The 15,066-nt window shown below is 39.0% G+C and overlaps 1 protein-coding gene across 1 annotated transcript in view; it reads left to right on the top strand.

The window, feature by feature from the left end:
* The window catches only part of CDKL5 (cyclin dependent kinase like 5), a 157,925-nt gene that overhangs the window by 128,155 nt on the left and 14,704 nt on the right, over positions 1–15,066 (top strand). The window contains exons 11-15 of the mRNA XM_006088551.3: positions 2,432–2,583; positions 5,944–6,910; positions 10,672–10,773; positions 11,017–11,122; positions 13,722–13,845. Coding sequence (XP_006088613.1) covers positions 2,432–2,583; positions 5,944–6,910; positions 10,672–10,773; positions 11,017–11,122; positions 13,722–13,845 — 1,451 coding nt within the window. The remainder of the gene's footprint in view (positions 1–2,431; positions 2,584–5,943; positions 6,911–10,671; positions 10,774–11,016; positions 11,123–13,721; positions 13,846–15,066) is intronic.

The following is a 15,066-nucleotide window of genomic DNA, read 5'->3' as shown; positions in this document are numbered from 1 at the left end:
ACAATGAATTTGAAAAAATAAATAGTACCATTTACCTTTTCATGAAGAAATGTATTCTCTATGCCATTTCCCTAAAGCAGATTTGATACTTTAATCCATTTATAAGTACCTAAAATGGCCGTCTCATTCTGCATCTGTTTATACATGTCAGCCATTTTAGTGGGAATAAAAGTCCCCAGAATTAATCCAAGCCCCTAATAACTTAAAGAAAACTGTAATAATTATATGAGTTCTATTTTAGTTTTTTAAAAAATTATGCTGTTTTATTCTTTCCTCATAATGATCTCATCCTTCCAAGTAATTTGAAAATTAACAGCTATATTCATAAACATAAAAATAGTTCTTTGCATGTATGTGTAGTAATTTCTACGGTTGCTAATTTTAAATTAAAATAGCACCTTAATGCTAGTAGATATTTGGCTTCTGAAAGTTCACGTGTACATCTAATTTAAAATACGACTCAGAGGCTGACTTTCCTTTGTTTTAACTAGTATCATGCAGTTGAAATCATTTTGACTTTAACTGTTTTAACTGCCAGTGAGAAATCATTTTATACACCTCCACAGTTTTTGTTTTCTAATAAGGAAGAAGAAAGAATTGAGGTAATTTTAGAGTTGTATCTGAGTCAACATGAATGTAAATCCATTTGCATGTAAGCAGTGGCTTAGGTTTCCAGATTCTGACCCAAAGTGAATGTGTTAGTATATGAAAGGATCGCATTTCAAATTCTCTGTGATGCTAGGTTGAAAGTGATTGTCTAAAATTGAATTCTGGCTTATTGGGAGCAAATCTAGGTTTACTATCAGTGTTCAACAGTGGATCACAAAGGGATTACTCTTGGCTAACCAATGAAAGTGATCTAAAGGTGGATTTGGAAATACTGGAATTTTACCCTTCTTCCTCACTCAAAGAGAAAAGTTAAGTGTGCTCTATTGAGTTTTATTAGGTTATGTAGGTTGTTTCTTTTTTTAAAATTTTGTTTTATTGCTTAAAGTATTATAAAGAGTAGTACATATGCCTCCTTTTTTTCCCCCTTGACCTTCCCCTGGCCTCCTCTACCCCCCAGGTTGTGTTTCTTTATATATTTAATTCGTCAATAAAACCAATTAGTTTTAATAATGAGTCACCTTTTAAAATCCTGTCCAATTACTAATAAGATAAATATTATGAGAAGAAAACCTTTTAGTTGTAAAAGAATATAATCTGTGCAATGTAAAACGGTTAGTACCTTAATGAATAAAGAACACTTAGAAATAAATTAGAATAGATACACAGATAGAAAAATAAGAAAAGAAGGAAGATAAGTAACCAGTGAACAAAGATATTCAACCTCACTAGTCATCAAAGGTATGAATTAAAACAACTATGAGATGCCATTATTAAAATATATAATTTACAAGCACTAAAAAGAATGATAATGCCTGTTGTTGATGAGAGTGCCAGGAAATTGGTAGACTCAATTTCTGAGAGGAGTATAATTTGAGACAAACTTCCTAGGGGGTAATTTGGCAACACAGAGAATAATCTTTAAAAGTTAGCATACCTACTAGTTCCATCTCTAGGAGTTTATCCTGTGAAAGGGATCCTGGATGTATACAAAAATTTCAGGTGTTCACCACTGTATTAATTATAATAGTGAAAAGTGACAGCCATTTAAATGTCCAAGAGTAGGAGATTGGTTAAATAAATCATGGTATATTCATACCACAAACTTCTATATAGAAAAACATGTTGTAAAGTTTTTTTGTTGCAACATTGTTCATAATAATAAAAGAAGGGAAACAACCAAAATGTTTATTATTAGGGAATTGCTAAAAACAACCTAAGGTACATCCATAGAGTTATAACTCTTTACTGATATGAAATGATCTCAGAAGATCTAATGTCCAGTGAAAGAAAACTAAGAGCAGACCATTGTGTGTATGCTTCTGTATGGGTAAATAAAAGGAGCAGATAGAGATATATATGTATAGAACAAATGGAGATACGTACAGATGTACTAGAAACTGGTAGCATGGGCTGCCTCCAGAGCGGGGGACAGGAGAAAGATGAGGAATGTGTATTCTTTCATATGACTATATACTTATTCCAAAAATATTTAAAATGTTATGGTGGTATAAATAATGTTTTTGATTAATAATTGGGAAGTACAGGATACAAAACTTAAGTGTATAATGTGAGCCAGATTTTGTAAAAGAAAATATTATATGTGATATTCAAAGAGGGGCTGAAAGGGCATATCCCCAGAGGACAGCAGTGGTAAGATTATGGGTGATTTACATAGTCCTTTAAAATTTTGGGGGGACGCTAAACTGTATTTGCTAGATATTCTGCAATGACCATGCATTTCTTCTATAAGAAAATAAGGTTTTTAAGACAGTTTAAATTTGATGTTGTAATGTTCTTTCCCATCCTAACTTTATTTCCTAAGAATTTACTGAAGTTGGACCCAGCTGAAAGATACTTGACAGAACAGTGTTTGAATCACCCTGCGTTTCAAACCCAGAGACTTTTGGATCGTTCCCCTTCAAGGTCAGCAAAAAGAAAACCTTACCACGTGGAAAGCAGCACTTTGTCTAATAGGTAAATATTCCCTTTTAAGGAAATACAGATGCAGTGTTGGTCTTACAAGTAGGTGGAGGAGGTGGGTGCTTAAATGATGCGATTAGAGAAAAGAAGGAAAGCCCTCTTTATTCAAAAATATCTTCCTTATGCTTATTACATGATTCAGAACCACAATTTAAGAGTCATGTAGGTCTTAAAGACTTTCTTATCTTTAGCAAGTATATTATGGAAACCTATGCATTTCCTGGGAAAGGTAGCATGGGTTAGCAACTAAGGATGGTTCTAGCCTCATGAGCTAGAAGATTCTGTATAAATGGGACCCAGGGAGTGATACCTGGGGAAGAAGGGTAGGTTAGAGCAAGAGGATTTCTGGAGGTAGAAGAGGATACCAAACGCAGATGGTTGGGAGGTACCGAGGACAATCTTTGCAACTGAACCCAGTAGGTCTGGCTCTATAAAAGGGTTTTGTGTTTTGTTGCTCTTGACTTTTAACTATTGATTTGAGAAGTTATTTTTCATAAGAATAAGAATATGGAAACAGTAAAGTCAGTTTGGAAGATAGTGTTTTTTAAAATTGGTGTTTTTTAAAATGTAATTTTCAGCATAATCTTAAACAAACAAAAAACCTCTATTTCTGGGAGCGGGAAAACTTTCCGACATCCCCCAAGGGGTCCCAGATTGCGAGAGGGCACAGGCCAGGCTGAGGGACTCCACTGGTGCACGAATCCATGCTGCACTGGACCTCTAGTATACTATAAGAAGAGAAATAGAAAATAATAATTCTTAATATGAAATTTTTTGAATATAAGTTTCTCTTATTTCCCCCCAATTTTCTCTCCATGTTCTTAATCTAATGGAATTTTGAAAGCTCAAGATCTGGTACTTTTTAGATCTGTGAGTGCATCCATAAATTGTCAATAACCATTTTGCCCTGTATTTCTCTGCTTAATTGCATTGGTGTGACTGTTTTTATTTTTGTTTTGGGGGTTGTTGTCTTTTTTACAGTTGTTTACTATCTTTAAAATGATTGGTTTTGGTATTGTTTCCCTCACATCTTATAAACCATTCTTACCTATTTTTTGTTTGTTTGAAGGCCTGGGAGCAGGTTCAAATTCTTTTCAAATTCATGTGTAGGTTTGTGCTCCACATTGAGAACAGTGTTTCCAAGATTTTCAAAACTCTAGCAGCCATCTTCACTTTTCTCTATTCTTCCCTGGCTGGAGCTTTGGACTTTTCACAGTGTCTGCATGTGTTATTCCTGCTATTATTCTTTGTAGACCTGAAGGAGAAAGGGGAGGAAATAGAGTTATGGGAGCCCAGGGGAACCAGACAGAAGGAGCTGTCCCGTGGGAGCTGTAATACAGAGGGACACAGATGTGATCTGAGTCAGGGTACTGATGTCTGGAAGAGCAGGGAAGATAGCCCCCAGCCCCTTGCACTGCTAAGCCCAACAGGGAGTTAGAGGGCAATGGAGCTTGGGTGATGCAGTCTACAGCATTGGACTCCTGAGACCCAGGATGGGGCAAAGAGGAGTAGAGTGGATTGGGGGTTGGGCAAATGGGAAATAACCAACACACTCAGTCATGTGTATTTATAAGTGAGACTGTTTGTCTATCATCATTGGGGTTTTGAAAAATTGCTAAGATATTCTAGTAACTGAGATAACTAACGACTCTGGGGGGCTGTCCCTTATTGACCTAGATAGACTCTGTTGACATCATTTAATGGAAAGTGAAACTTTTCTCTTTTTAAAAATATTTTTAATTGATTTCAGAGAGTAAGGAAGAGGAAGATAGAAATATCAATGATGAGGGAGAATAAATTGATTGGTTGCCTCCTACACACCCCACACTGGGGATGGAGCTCGCAACCCAGGCATGTGCCCTGACCAGGAATTGAACTGTGACCTTCTGGTTCATAGTTCGACGCTCAACCACTGAGCCATACCAGCCAGGCTAAACTTTCCTTTTTTTGTAACATCTTTCTAGGTCTGGGATTTGCCATTTAGTTAGCTTGTAGATAAGTGACTTTACTTAGTGCTGCAATTCTTATGACCCAACTGTGAGATATTAGTGAGTGTGCATTTAGGAGATGGGGCCTTCCACACTAGTACAGGCTTGCTTGATATCAGATACTTTTTAATACTCTGAAAGGTAGGCGGAGAGGAAAAGGACCCTTACCTTTGATGCCTGAGCAAGTGGGTTCTCAGGGGAAATGGGAAGACATTGTTTCACAGATTACTATTCCATGGGTGGCGGGGGGGCGCGGAGGGAGATGTGACTTTCTTTCCAGTTAGTGTGTGATGGGAACAGAACGCTCCCAAATGAAACCATCATTATCAATAACAATATTTGCAGAAAAATTTTTTAAATGCAGGAAAAGGGTATTCTTTTTCACTTAAAAACATTCTTACCTATCTCAAAGTACAATGTGATCCTTTAAATAATTACAATAGGACAAAATGACCTGGTTGTGATGTTAGTTTCAGTTTTCAAATAGAGGACAAAGTTTTCCTCTAGATTTATGTTTTGTATTTTAAACCAAGTAGGAAATAAAGCTTTAAATCCTAAAGAAGGCCTCAGTCAGTTTGCAATAATGACGTGTGAAATGAAGAAGAGAATAAATTGTGTCTTTTGGAGAGAAATGAATTCTTTAGATCCCTGAAATCCAGTTCGAGATGCATTCCTGTTGAGTCTACAAGGAAATATCTGGTGTACCCCAAGTATTGCCACTTCACTGAAGCATAAACATTGATCATCGTGTTTTCCTACAGACCTCACTAGACAGTTTACATTTCTGTTTAGAGTGTCATTTTCTCTTATTGAGTACATTGCTAGAATTCTCATTCTTTGATGATACAGGCTAAAGACAAAAGAGACACTGGTGTCTGTGTATATATTGTGAGTATGTACCTCTGAGGCAGGCCGTGAGTTTGGCAAATAAAAACGAAGTTCAAGGAACACAATGACCTTTAAGTGTAAATGTTGCCTTCTGACATTTAAGCAGACAAAAAGAGTCATAAAGGGTTTATCTATAGCTCAACTCTCTTTGTCCTAGCAGGCATTCTGTAACCAACACTCATGTGAGCAGCAACACAGCAAAAGCAGGCTTTCCCAGATTATCAGAAACTATATTGGCAGCAAGTTAGCTGAGCTTTTAAGGATGTCCAAATCATTTAATCAGGACTGGTGCTTGCAGAATGATTTGATCTAAGGCACTTACTGCTTATAGTTACTTATTATTTGTTGACTCTAGTTTGAGACTTAATGTTTTTAAACTTTGAGGTATTTTAAGTGTTTGTTCTTTTTTTATGATACTTTTTGTGTGTCTGCTATTGAGGAAAACTGATACACTTGTTTTGGGTTGTTTTTAATATAGAAATCAAGCCAGCAAAAGTACTGCTTTGCAGTCTCATCACAGATCTAATAGCAAGGACATCCAGAACCTAAGTGTGGGTCTGCCCCGGGCTGAAGAAGGTCTACCCGCCAGCGAAAGCTTCCTCAATGGAAACCTTGCTGGAGCTACTCTTAGCCCCATGCACACCAAAACCTATCAAGCAAGCAGCCAGCCTGGGTCCACCAGCAAAGATCTTACCAACAACAACTTAACACACCTTCTCAGCCCAAAAGAAACCAAGTCAAAGTCTGAGTTTGATTTCAATATTGACCCAAAGCCTTCAGAAGGCCCGGGCACAAAGTACCTCAAGTCAAACACCAGATCACAGCAGAACCGGCACTCATTTATGGAAAGCTCTCAGAGCAAAGCCGGAACACTGCAGCCCAGTGAAAAGCAGAGTCGACACAGCTACATTGACACCATTCCCCAGTCCTCTAGAAGTCCTTCCTACCGGACCAAGACCAAAAGCCACGGGGCATTGAGTGACTCCAAGTCTGTGAGCAACCTTTCCGAATCCAGGGCCCAAATTGCAGAGTCCAACACCAATAGGTATTTCCCATCCAGCTGCTTGGACTTGAACTCTCCAACAAGCCCAACCCCCACCAGGCACAGCGACACAAGAACTTTGCTCAGCCCCTCTGGAAGAAATAACCGAAGTGAGGGCACTCTGGACTCACGCCGAACCACAGCCAGGCATTCAAAAACGATGGACGAATTGAAGCTACCAGACCACGTGGACAGCAGCCATTCTCATTCACTGTCTGCACCTCATGAATCCTTTTCTTATGGACTGGGCTACACCAGCCCCTTCTCCTCCCAACAGCGTCCACATAGACATTCCATGTATGTGACCCGGGACAAAGTGAGAGCCAAAGGCTTGGACGGAAGCTTGAGCATAGGGCAAGGGATGGCAGCCAGAGCCAACAGTCTGCAGCTCTTATCACCCCAGGTACAGCTGAGGGCCGTGACCTGGTCTGTTGGTTCACCATGGGAAGGTGGTGCAGGGGTAAATAGGGTCAGTCTGCAATTTTCCCTATTGCAAAAGTCTGTACTTGCTTGAAAGGATGCATTAGGGAAGCAATACTTGAAGAACTAATCTGTTAAAAAGAATTTAATTATTTAACCCAATTGTTGAGTACTCAGAACTCAAAGCTTGGTTTCAGAAATCTGTTTTCTTAAGTGTTCCTTTCTGGCATATTTTGTTTAGAGCATCCTATTTTGATTTATTATAGAATTCATTGGCTATATGGGTTAGTTTTTAATTTTCTCAAAATTCAGTAAGAACTTGTGGGAATTTTTCTCTAATGGCTCCAAACCACTTTTGCTAAGACCTTATTCAATATCTTAACCAAATTGAAAAGTTTGAAATTTATGTAGAATCATAGAGAAATTTAACATCAGGCCAGGATAAGTGTTAATGGTTGGTCTTTGGATTGTTTTTAAATCTCAAGGCAATGCTTTTAGCATAATACTTCCTCCATCTTATTGATCTTCACACTCTAGAACTGATACCTGTTTAAAAGCAGCAGCATTCTTGCAACAGAACACAGTTTGGAGTGATTTTATTTTTATTATATTTTTGTGATATTAAACATTCACCTGCATCAAAGAAATGAAAGTGGAGAAAAGCCAATGTCAGAAGGGGAAGAGTTTCATGTAGGGAAGGTCCTCCCCTTTTAGAAACTATGCAAATAGGCATATGTAAGAATTCCAGAAAATATGGATGGAAAATGTCATGGGAGGCTTAGCAAGATAATTGGCAGTAACCAGCAGTCACAGTCACAGGCACAGTCTGTAGCTAAGAGCTCAACTGGGAAGCCCCGCAGACCTGGGTTTATTATCCCAGTTCTACAATGTGCTTCAAACTGTGATTTTGGAAAAGTGATACAACCTCTCTATGCCTCAGATTCCTCATCTGAGTGTTGTTGTGAGGATTAAAGACAGTGTATAAAGCACCATGCCCAGTGCTCAGCACAGAGTAAGTGTTGAACAAATTTTAGTTGTTGCTGCTTCTGTGATGGTGGGGGCTATTGTTTAGGCATGGAACACCTTCTCTGTGCTGGGTATTCTCAAGCACTCAGAAGAGTCTGAGCTAGGGTTCTTGAGAAACTTATCTTCTCTCAGGGAAGATTAAATTATATATAACAATGGACTAATTAGGAACCACATTCCTATGGCACTGGCTATAAATAGGAGTTGAGAACAGGGAGAGAGTATTGTGAGCAGGAGCAGTCAGAAATGACTTTAGGGGCAACTAAAGGTCTTGCTGTGAGCTAGGGTGTAGAGAGGTTTGTAGAGAGAATGAAGATGTGTTAGGCATTCATTGAGCTAGGCACCATGATTGGCTCTAATTAGAAAGATGAAAAAGATGTGGTCCCTGCCCTTTTAGAGTGTGAGGGTTGCACACTTGCCAACTATAGCTTATTATAATAATGTTTGGGTGTGTGCCTGCACTGTGAGAGAGATGTGTGTGCTATAGGGGCCAAGGAGCCGCTCAGTCAGGCAGGGGCTTGTGGGAGGCCCCCAGGGGAGGTGTGATCTAAGCAGAGACTTCTGGGACTTAACTAGGGGAAGACAATGGAGTCAACATCAGGAAAGTTGCTAGAAGGGAAGGCGGAAAAGAACAAGGAAGAGGAGAGTAAGAGAGACATTAAATAGCATGGTGTGCTGTGGGGATCACAACATGTTCCACCTTGCTGGAATGGAAATGAAAGATTTAGGGTGGTTTTTGCAATAATGTAACCATGAGGTGAAGAGAGAATGTTCTGGACTGTCGATGCCAATGGGAAAAACAGAGAAGAGTGTGTCTCAAAGACTCCTCAGAAGTAGAAACAAGGGGACTTGTGAATTGAAGGACAAAACAGAGGAAAAGGAAAGCCTTCAGAGTTGCTTTTCTAGGAGCTCCTTTTCAGAGTAGAAGAGAGGACTTTTGAAACCATTGAATTCAACCCCTTCATTTCACAATGAGCATGCTGAGGCTCCTAAATGTTTACTGGGTTGTCCAAGTCTACTAATTCAAAGCAGAGCTGGGATCATGAGGCAATGTCCAGGTCCCTAGCCAGCACTCTTTTTACTGTTTCATGCTGACATCTTGAGGTCGAAGTGACCCTGGGTCTCTAGGCAGAAGTGTTCTCCACGAGCTTGGAAAGACCGTCTGGTACCCAGGTGAGAGGAGAAGCAAGAGATGTCATGATTGGAGTCAGAGCAGTGGTAGGAGGAGCCCCCAAGGAATCCCTCTAGAGAGGAGAGAACCTCTAGGGCCTACAAAGATCTCTAGAGCCTGGTAGATACCCATAGACATTAAGGTCAAACCCAGGTAAAACATGCTAGCACTAAGCATAGTGTAAACAGAGAAGTAGTAAGAAAAACAAAAAGCTTGAACTTGGAAAGTGGACTGGCTTTTTGAGAGCTCCAGAAAAAAATACTTTGAACATGGTGAAAATAAGCTAATTATAAATAGTTACTGTGGGCTAAGCACAGATCCAACTGTTACTGAATGTTAGGTCCAGTTCAGGATGTACAGTGCCAACCTACAAGACAGTACAACTTTAAAGGCACAGAGATGGCAGACAGCTTGACAATAACTAAATCTTTGGATAAATGAGGGGAATCACTCCCTTACAAAATGTTGTGGCTATGTTCAAGAGTATGGGGACTGGACTGGCACTGTCATTTAAGAGTTTAGGTTAGATGTAAATCATTTGTTCTCTAAAATACTTTTTTTAGAGGCCTTTGTAAACACTACAGGTGATAGCATTCATATGAGATCTTGTCATAAAGTAGAAAGAAGAATAGCTATATTGGATGATTTCCTGCTAAGAATCCATTCATAGTACATTTGGGGAGTGAAGAGGAAAAAGAGAGACTCAGATTTTAAATTTTAAATGTTTTTGATACATCACATAAGGCTCATGATAATACACAATGCAACTAACTCCTCTTAATGGCTTGGTAATTTTGTTCCTTAATCTTTTTTTCTGAGAGTAGAAAATGCTGCTTTTCCCCTCATTGAACACCACTGTGGACCAGTGCTGCTCTTAGCTTGTGAATCACATCCTTGAGAGAAATAGGTAGTGTCTCCTGAGATCAGCAGTGTTATAATTATGGTTAAGGAAATATATGAGATATAAGTACTGCTATCCTAGAGAAGATTCAGAAGAGAACTTAAGTACATAAACTACTGTAGTTAGAGAAATTTAAGACAGAAATTATTAAGAGTATTGATTCTATTCCTTGATATATCCAAAGAACTTTAGTTTTCATCTGCATATGCCATATAAATTCTTCATGAAAAATAATTTTGGATCTGCACAGTACTTTTTGGAGAACTCAGCCTAAAATCTGCTAGAGAATTGTTGAATTAAGTAATAGAATCTCTAATTCGAGTGCTGAACAGACCCATGGCCATCTAGATATTAGGAAGATCATTTTCTTTGTTTTTAATAATTAATTGAACTATTTTCAGAATAATTCATTCCCTGCTCGCCTTAACTTTAATGAGAATTTCACTTTCCATCTGTGTGACAGTTATTTGACTTATTTTACATTCATCAGATGACTCTTTTACAGGACAATTTATGTTTTAGCCAACTAACATTTTTTCTTTTAGTCAGTTTAGGTACTGGTTATACCAAATAAAGCCCATGGCAATTTAGGTGATTTTCATAATTTATAAGGACTCTTATTAATCCTTTTCAATTTGACTTCCAGCCCGGGGAACAGCTCCCTCCAGAGATGACTGTGGCAAGATCTTCCGTTAAAGAACCCTCCAGAGAAGGCAACTCTGCATTCCACACGCGGCAGAAATCTGAGGTCTGAATTCTCCAGAGTTGCTACCTTATATGATAATGTCTGTCGGTAAAGATTGGTCATACAGCATCATTACAGCCTATCTTTTAAAATGTATCCATGCCCAGTCTCTCACAAATAATTTGAACTGACTTATAAAGTAGTTTTCCTCATGCCATAATTCTCAATTTTCTCTTAAAAAGACCCTGGAGTGCTATTCGAAGTTCACAGGCCTTTTACCTTATATAAACCTCTTTCCTCTCTCAGGGTGGAGCATATCATGACCCCCACTCTGATGATGGCACTGCCCCCAAAGAAAATAGACATCTGTACAATGATCCTGTTCCAAGGAGAGTTGGCAGCTTCTACCGAGGTAAGCCTGGCCCCTGACTCCCAAAAGGGTCCTCTCTCTGTCCCTCACTATACCTGCAGACCATACCCTCCCCTACATTTCACTGCCCTGGCTTCAGGTCAGTGTGATTCACCTGCGCTGTCACCTTCCAGTGCTTCTCCCAGCATCAGGTCCCGCTGTCCAATTTGAGGTCCTCGGGGCTTCTGACTTGGGTTCTTTGATTAATCTTCCTATTTCCAAGGTCACCATCAAAACAGTCTCTGGAATGATCCTTCTGAAGCTGTGTTCTGACCACACCATTCATTGATTTAATTCAGTGATAAAATACTTACTGATGTCACCTGTATGCCTGGCATTTTTCTAGTTTAGAACATGGCAGTGAATATGACTGTTGAAGGTCTTCAACCTCACATCCTCATGGGAAGAGAGCAGCACTAAATGTAATAATTATATAGAGCAATAAAAGTAATAAATGCTACAGGAAGAAAAATAGAACAAGGCAACCCATTGCCTCCACCACCTCATCCACATTCCTCTATCTCTCACCTTCTGAGAGTCTTCTGCCAGCTTCCCATTGGCATCAAGACAAAATCTGAATTCCCTAGGATGGCATTTCACACTTCCCATTCCCTGGCTCTGCTATCCTTTCCAGCTGCTCCTCTTCCTTTCTGGTGACCAGCCTGTGGTACTCACGCATGCCACACCCTCCTCTGGCCTGAAACTCACTCCTCCCACTGCTTGGATAGCTTGTTTCTGTCCCTTTTAAGATTCTCCTGTGAGGTTCTTTGCAGTGTGATGTCTTCCCTGCCCACCCAAAGTGTTTCCTCCCCTCTTCCACCCATGATTCCTTGTTTAGGGCTCTAACATGACACAGACCACATGGTACTGCTTCTTTGTCTGCATTTCTCTCTCGAAAGATTGTGCAGCTCTTTATCTTTTCCTCTTTCACCCTCATTGACTAGCATACTGCCTGGAAGTTTCATTAATATTTGTTGATTGAATTAAAGAAAATCTTAAAATCTTGCATAGCCTTGAAATGTACTTCAGTGTTTAATAGAATCTAAAACAGATGCTTTGGGGGCCTGTATGGATTTAGGAGATGCTGACAGAGAAAGGAATCCTCTTTGAGGAGTTCCTGGGGAGCCTTAGCCTATAGTAAGGAGACAGACAGCAAGCCCATCAGGGTGGGGCAAGGTCCTGGGTCAGGGAGGCTCAGCTTTTCAAAACCTTCCACACAACCTCCATACCCACATTGCCTGGCTTCTCACTATTGTGTTAATTAGGGAGGACAGCTGGAAAGGGGCAGGAATTGGGGGGTGCAGAATGGATAGCTGCTTGGTCATTTTAACCAGGAACCTGAGCTAAATAAATACATATAAGTGTTATTCAGGACTAAATGTATATTGAATGATTAAGCTACTCTTTTTTCTCCTAGTGCTACCTTTGAAAAAAAGCATAAGGCATTGAATATACCTTTTTATAAAATGTATTTATTGATTTCAGAGAGGAAGGGGGAGAGAGAAAAACATCAATGATGAGAGACAATCATTGAATGGCTGCCTCCTGCATACCCCACACTGGGGATCGAGCCCACAACCTGGGTATGTGCCTTTGGCCGGAATCGAACCTGGGATCCTTTAGTCCGAAGTGACGCTCTATCCACTGAGTCAAACTGGCTAGGGCTGAATATACCTTTTAATGTACTCTTTTTTCATGCCATGATTACTTTAGAATCTTATGAATTAAAATTTTAATTCAGAGTAAAGTTACTTAAAACAATCTTGTAGAATACATGAACAAAAGCCTTTTCTTCTATCACTATAAGTTTTACTTCTAAAATGGACCATGTTATTTCTGTAGATGTCTGTGGAATATACTTTAATATAAAATGTTAACAAAATTCTAATTAATGAATCTGGATCCACAGTTTTATTTTGCTTGCAAGTAAATTAAATCAGTTAATATCAGCAAAGCCCCTCATTTGTCTTCCTGATAACCCACTTTTTTATTTTAGAAAGTGTACAAATAGAAAGAAAAGATTTAACTAAGTGAACATCTGGAGACAGCTGCTATTTCAATAATCTTACTAAATCTAACTGGATGAAGATTTAGTGGTATCACTGAAATGATAGATGTTTCTAGAATACTTCCATTGTACTGGTCAAGAGTCAAGTGAAATGGTGTCATTTATCTTGATATACAGCCTGTATATTCTTTTTGTGATGAAATTTGCAATATGTTTTGATTTATGACCAAGCTTAGAAATTGACAGAAAAAAATAGTAACCCTCACCTAAAAAGCAGAAAAGTATTTACTCAAATACAATTTGGTTTTTCTTTGTTAATTCCTGGATTGAGAACTTAGAGAAAAAGTTGTATTCTTGTACAAGTAACCAAATTTCTTTGGGATTTAGTTTTAAAAATATATAATTGAGGCTGCCTCCCAAGTGTCAAGACTTAAATGGTAGTTTGTATGTTCCAGCACACATATTGTTAAAAATTACTTCAAACTAAGGATAGGTTTTGCATAGTTGGGTTTTATTTATGTGAGAAAAAATACAATAGAATAACTTGAATAGTGCTTTGACCAAAGGAGTACATTAGTGACTTTCTTTATCTAGTGCCATCTCCACGTCCAGATAATTCTTTCCATGAGAATAATGTGTCATCCAGAGTTTCTTCCCTGCCTTCGGAAAGCAGTTCAGGAACTAACCACTCAAAAAGACAACCAGCGTTCGAAACATGGTAAGGATTTTGGTTTGTTTCTACCTTTATTTTTTCTAACTGGAGATTTGAGATTTCAAAGAAATTCTGAATAAACATTTATCATTCTTTCTCGTGCTAGGCCTTCCTTTCTCAAGAGAGATTGTTTGATAAGGAAAATGTGATCTGTCATTATTTGTAATGGTTTCTTTCAAGTGCAGCATTTATGTTAAATATGTAAAAGAAAAAAAAATTTCCTGGAGCAGTAACTACCTCATAAGTCTTTCAATGCATTCTTCTGATATGATTGATGTTTTCGCTGTCTCCTCTTTTGTTGCTATTGAATCACGCAGCAAACACTTTGCTTAGCATTTTGTATACACTATCTCATTCAGTTCTCACAATCAGTCTTTGAAGTAGGGGAGGCTCCCATTCTACAGATGAGGAAATCACAGCTTAAAAATGATAAGGAGCTTGTTGGGTGCTGGACAACCAGTAACAGGAGCCAGGATCTAGTCCTACATGGATTCTGACTCCACAGCTTGTATCATTCATCTCTATGCCAACTTACTTTTTTTAAGATTTATTTTTAAATGCATATACATATTGATTTCAGAAAGGAAGAGAGAGGTAGAAACATCAGTGATGAGAGAGAATCAGCGATCAGCTGCCTTCTGCATGCCCCACCCTGGGGATTGAGCCCGAAACAGCCCTGACTAGGAATTGAACCATGATTTCTTGGTTCATAGGTTGACGCTCAACCACCAAGCCATGCCCAGCCAGGCCCAACTTACTTTTTTCATGGTAAAAAGAGAAATGGGGAAACAATTCTTTATGGTACCACAAAAGTGTAATGGAAGCCAGACGTTAAAATGTGCCGACTTTGCTAATCCTTTTATCTTCTTGTGTCATATGTAATAAAAATTTAAGGAGACTATAATGTATATCAAGTCTCAGAGGATTTGTCTGGAAGTAAGGACTTTTTAAAAATAGTAGTGTGGACTTTGTATTCTCAGCTGCCCAGAAAGACTGCCCAGAATCCAGATGTGAGGGGCACTTATGTGTACTTCATAGAACTACCTACCAGGTTTTCCACTAGTAGAATAAAATGGTGCATTGCTGTAACACACTGAATTTAGAATGAGACCAGTCTGCCAGAGAGCCCATCTCTGGTGTTGCCAGAAGTCACAGAGGGCCTTAGGTCAGTTCTCCTAACCCTGTGTGGTTTCTCAATTTGGACCCTGTTGGCAGGGTTATTCGAGG

This window comes from Myotis lucifugus, unplaced genomic scaffold, assembly GCF_000147115.1.
Source record: "Myotis lucifugus unplaced genomic scaffold, Myoluc2.0 scaffold_49, whole genome shotgun sequence".
Lineage (NCBI taxonomy): Eukaryota > Metazoa > Chordata > Mammalia > Chiroptera > Vespertilionidae > Myotis > Myotis lucifugus.
The sequence above is the reverse complement of the archived record's forward strand: the minus strand, read 5'-3'. Positions and strand labels throughout refer to the sequence as shown.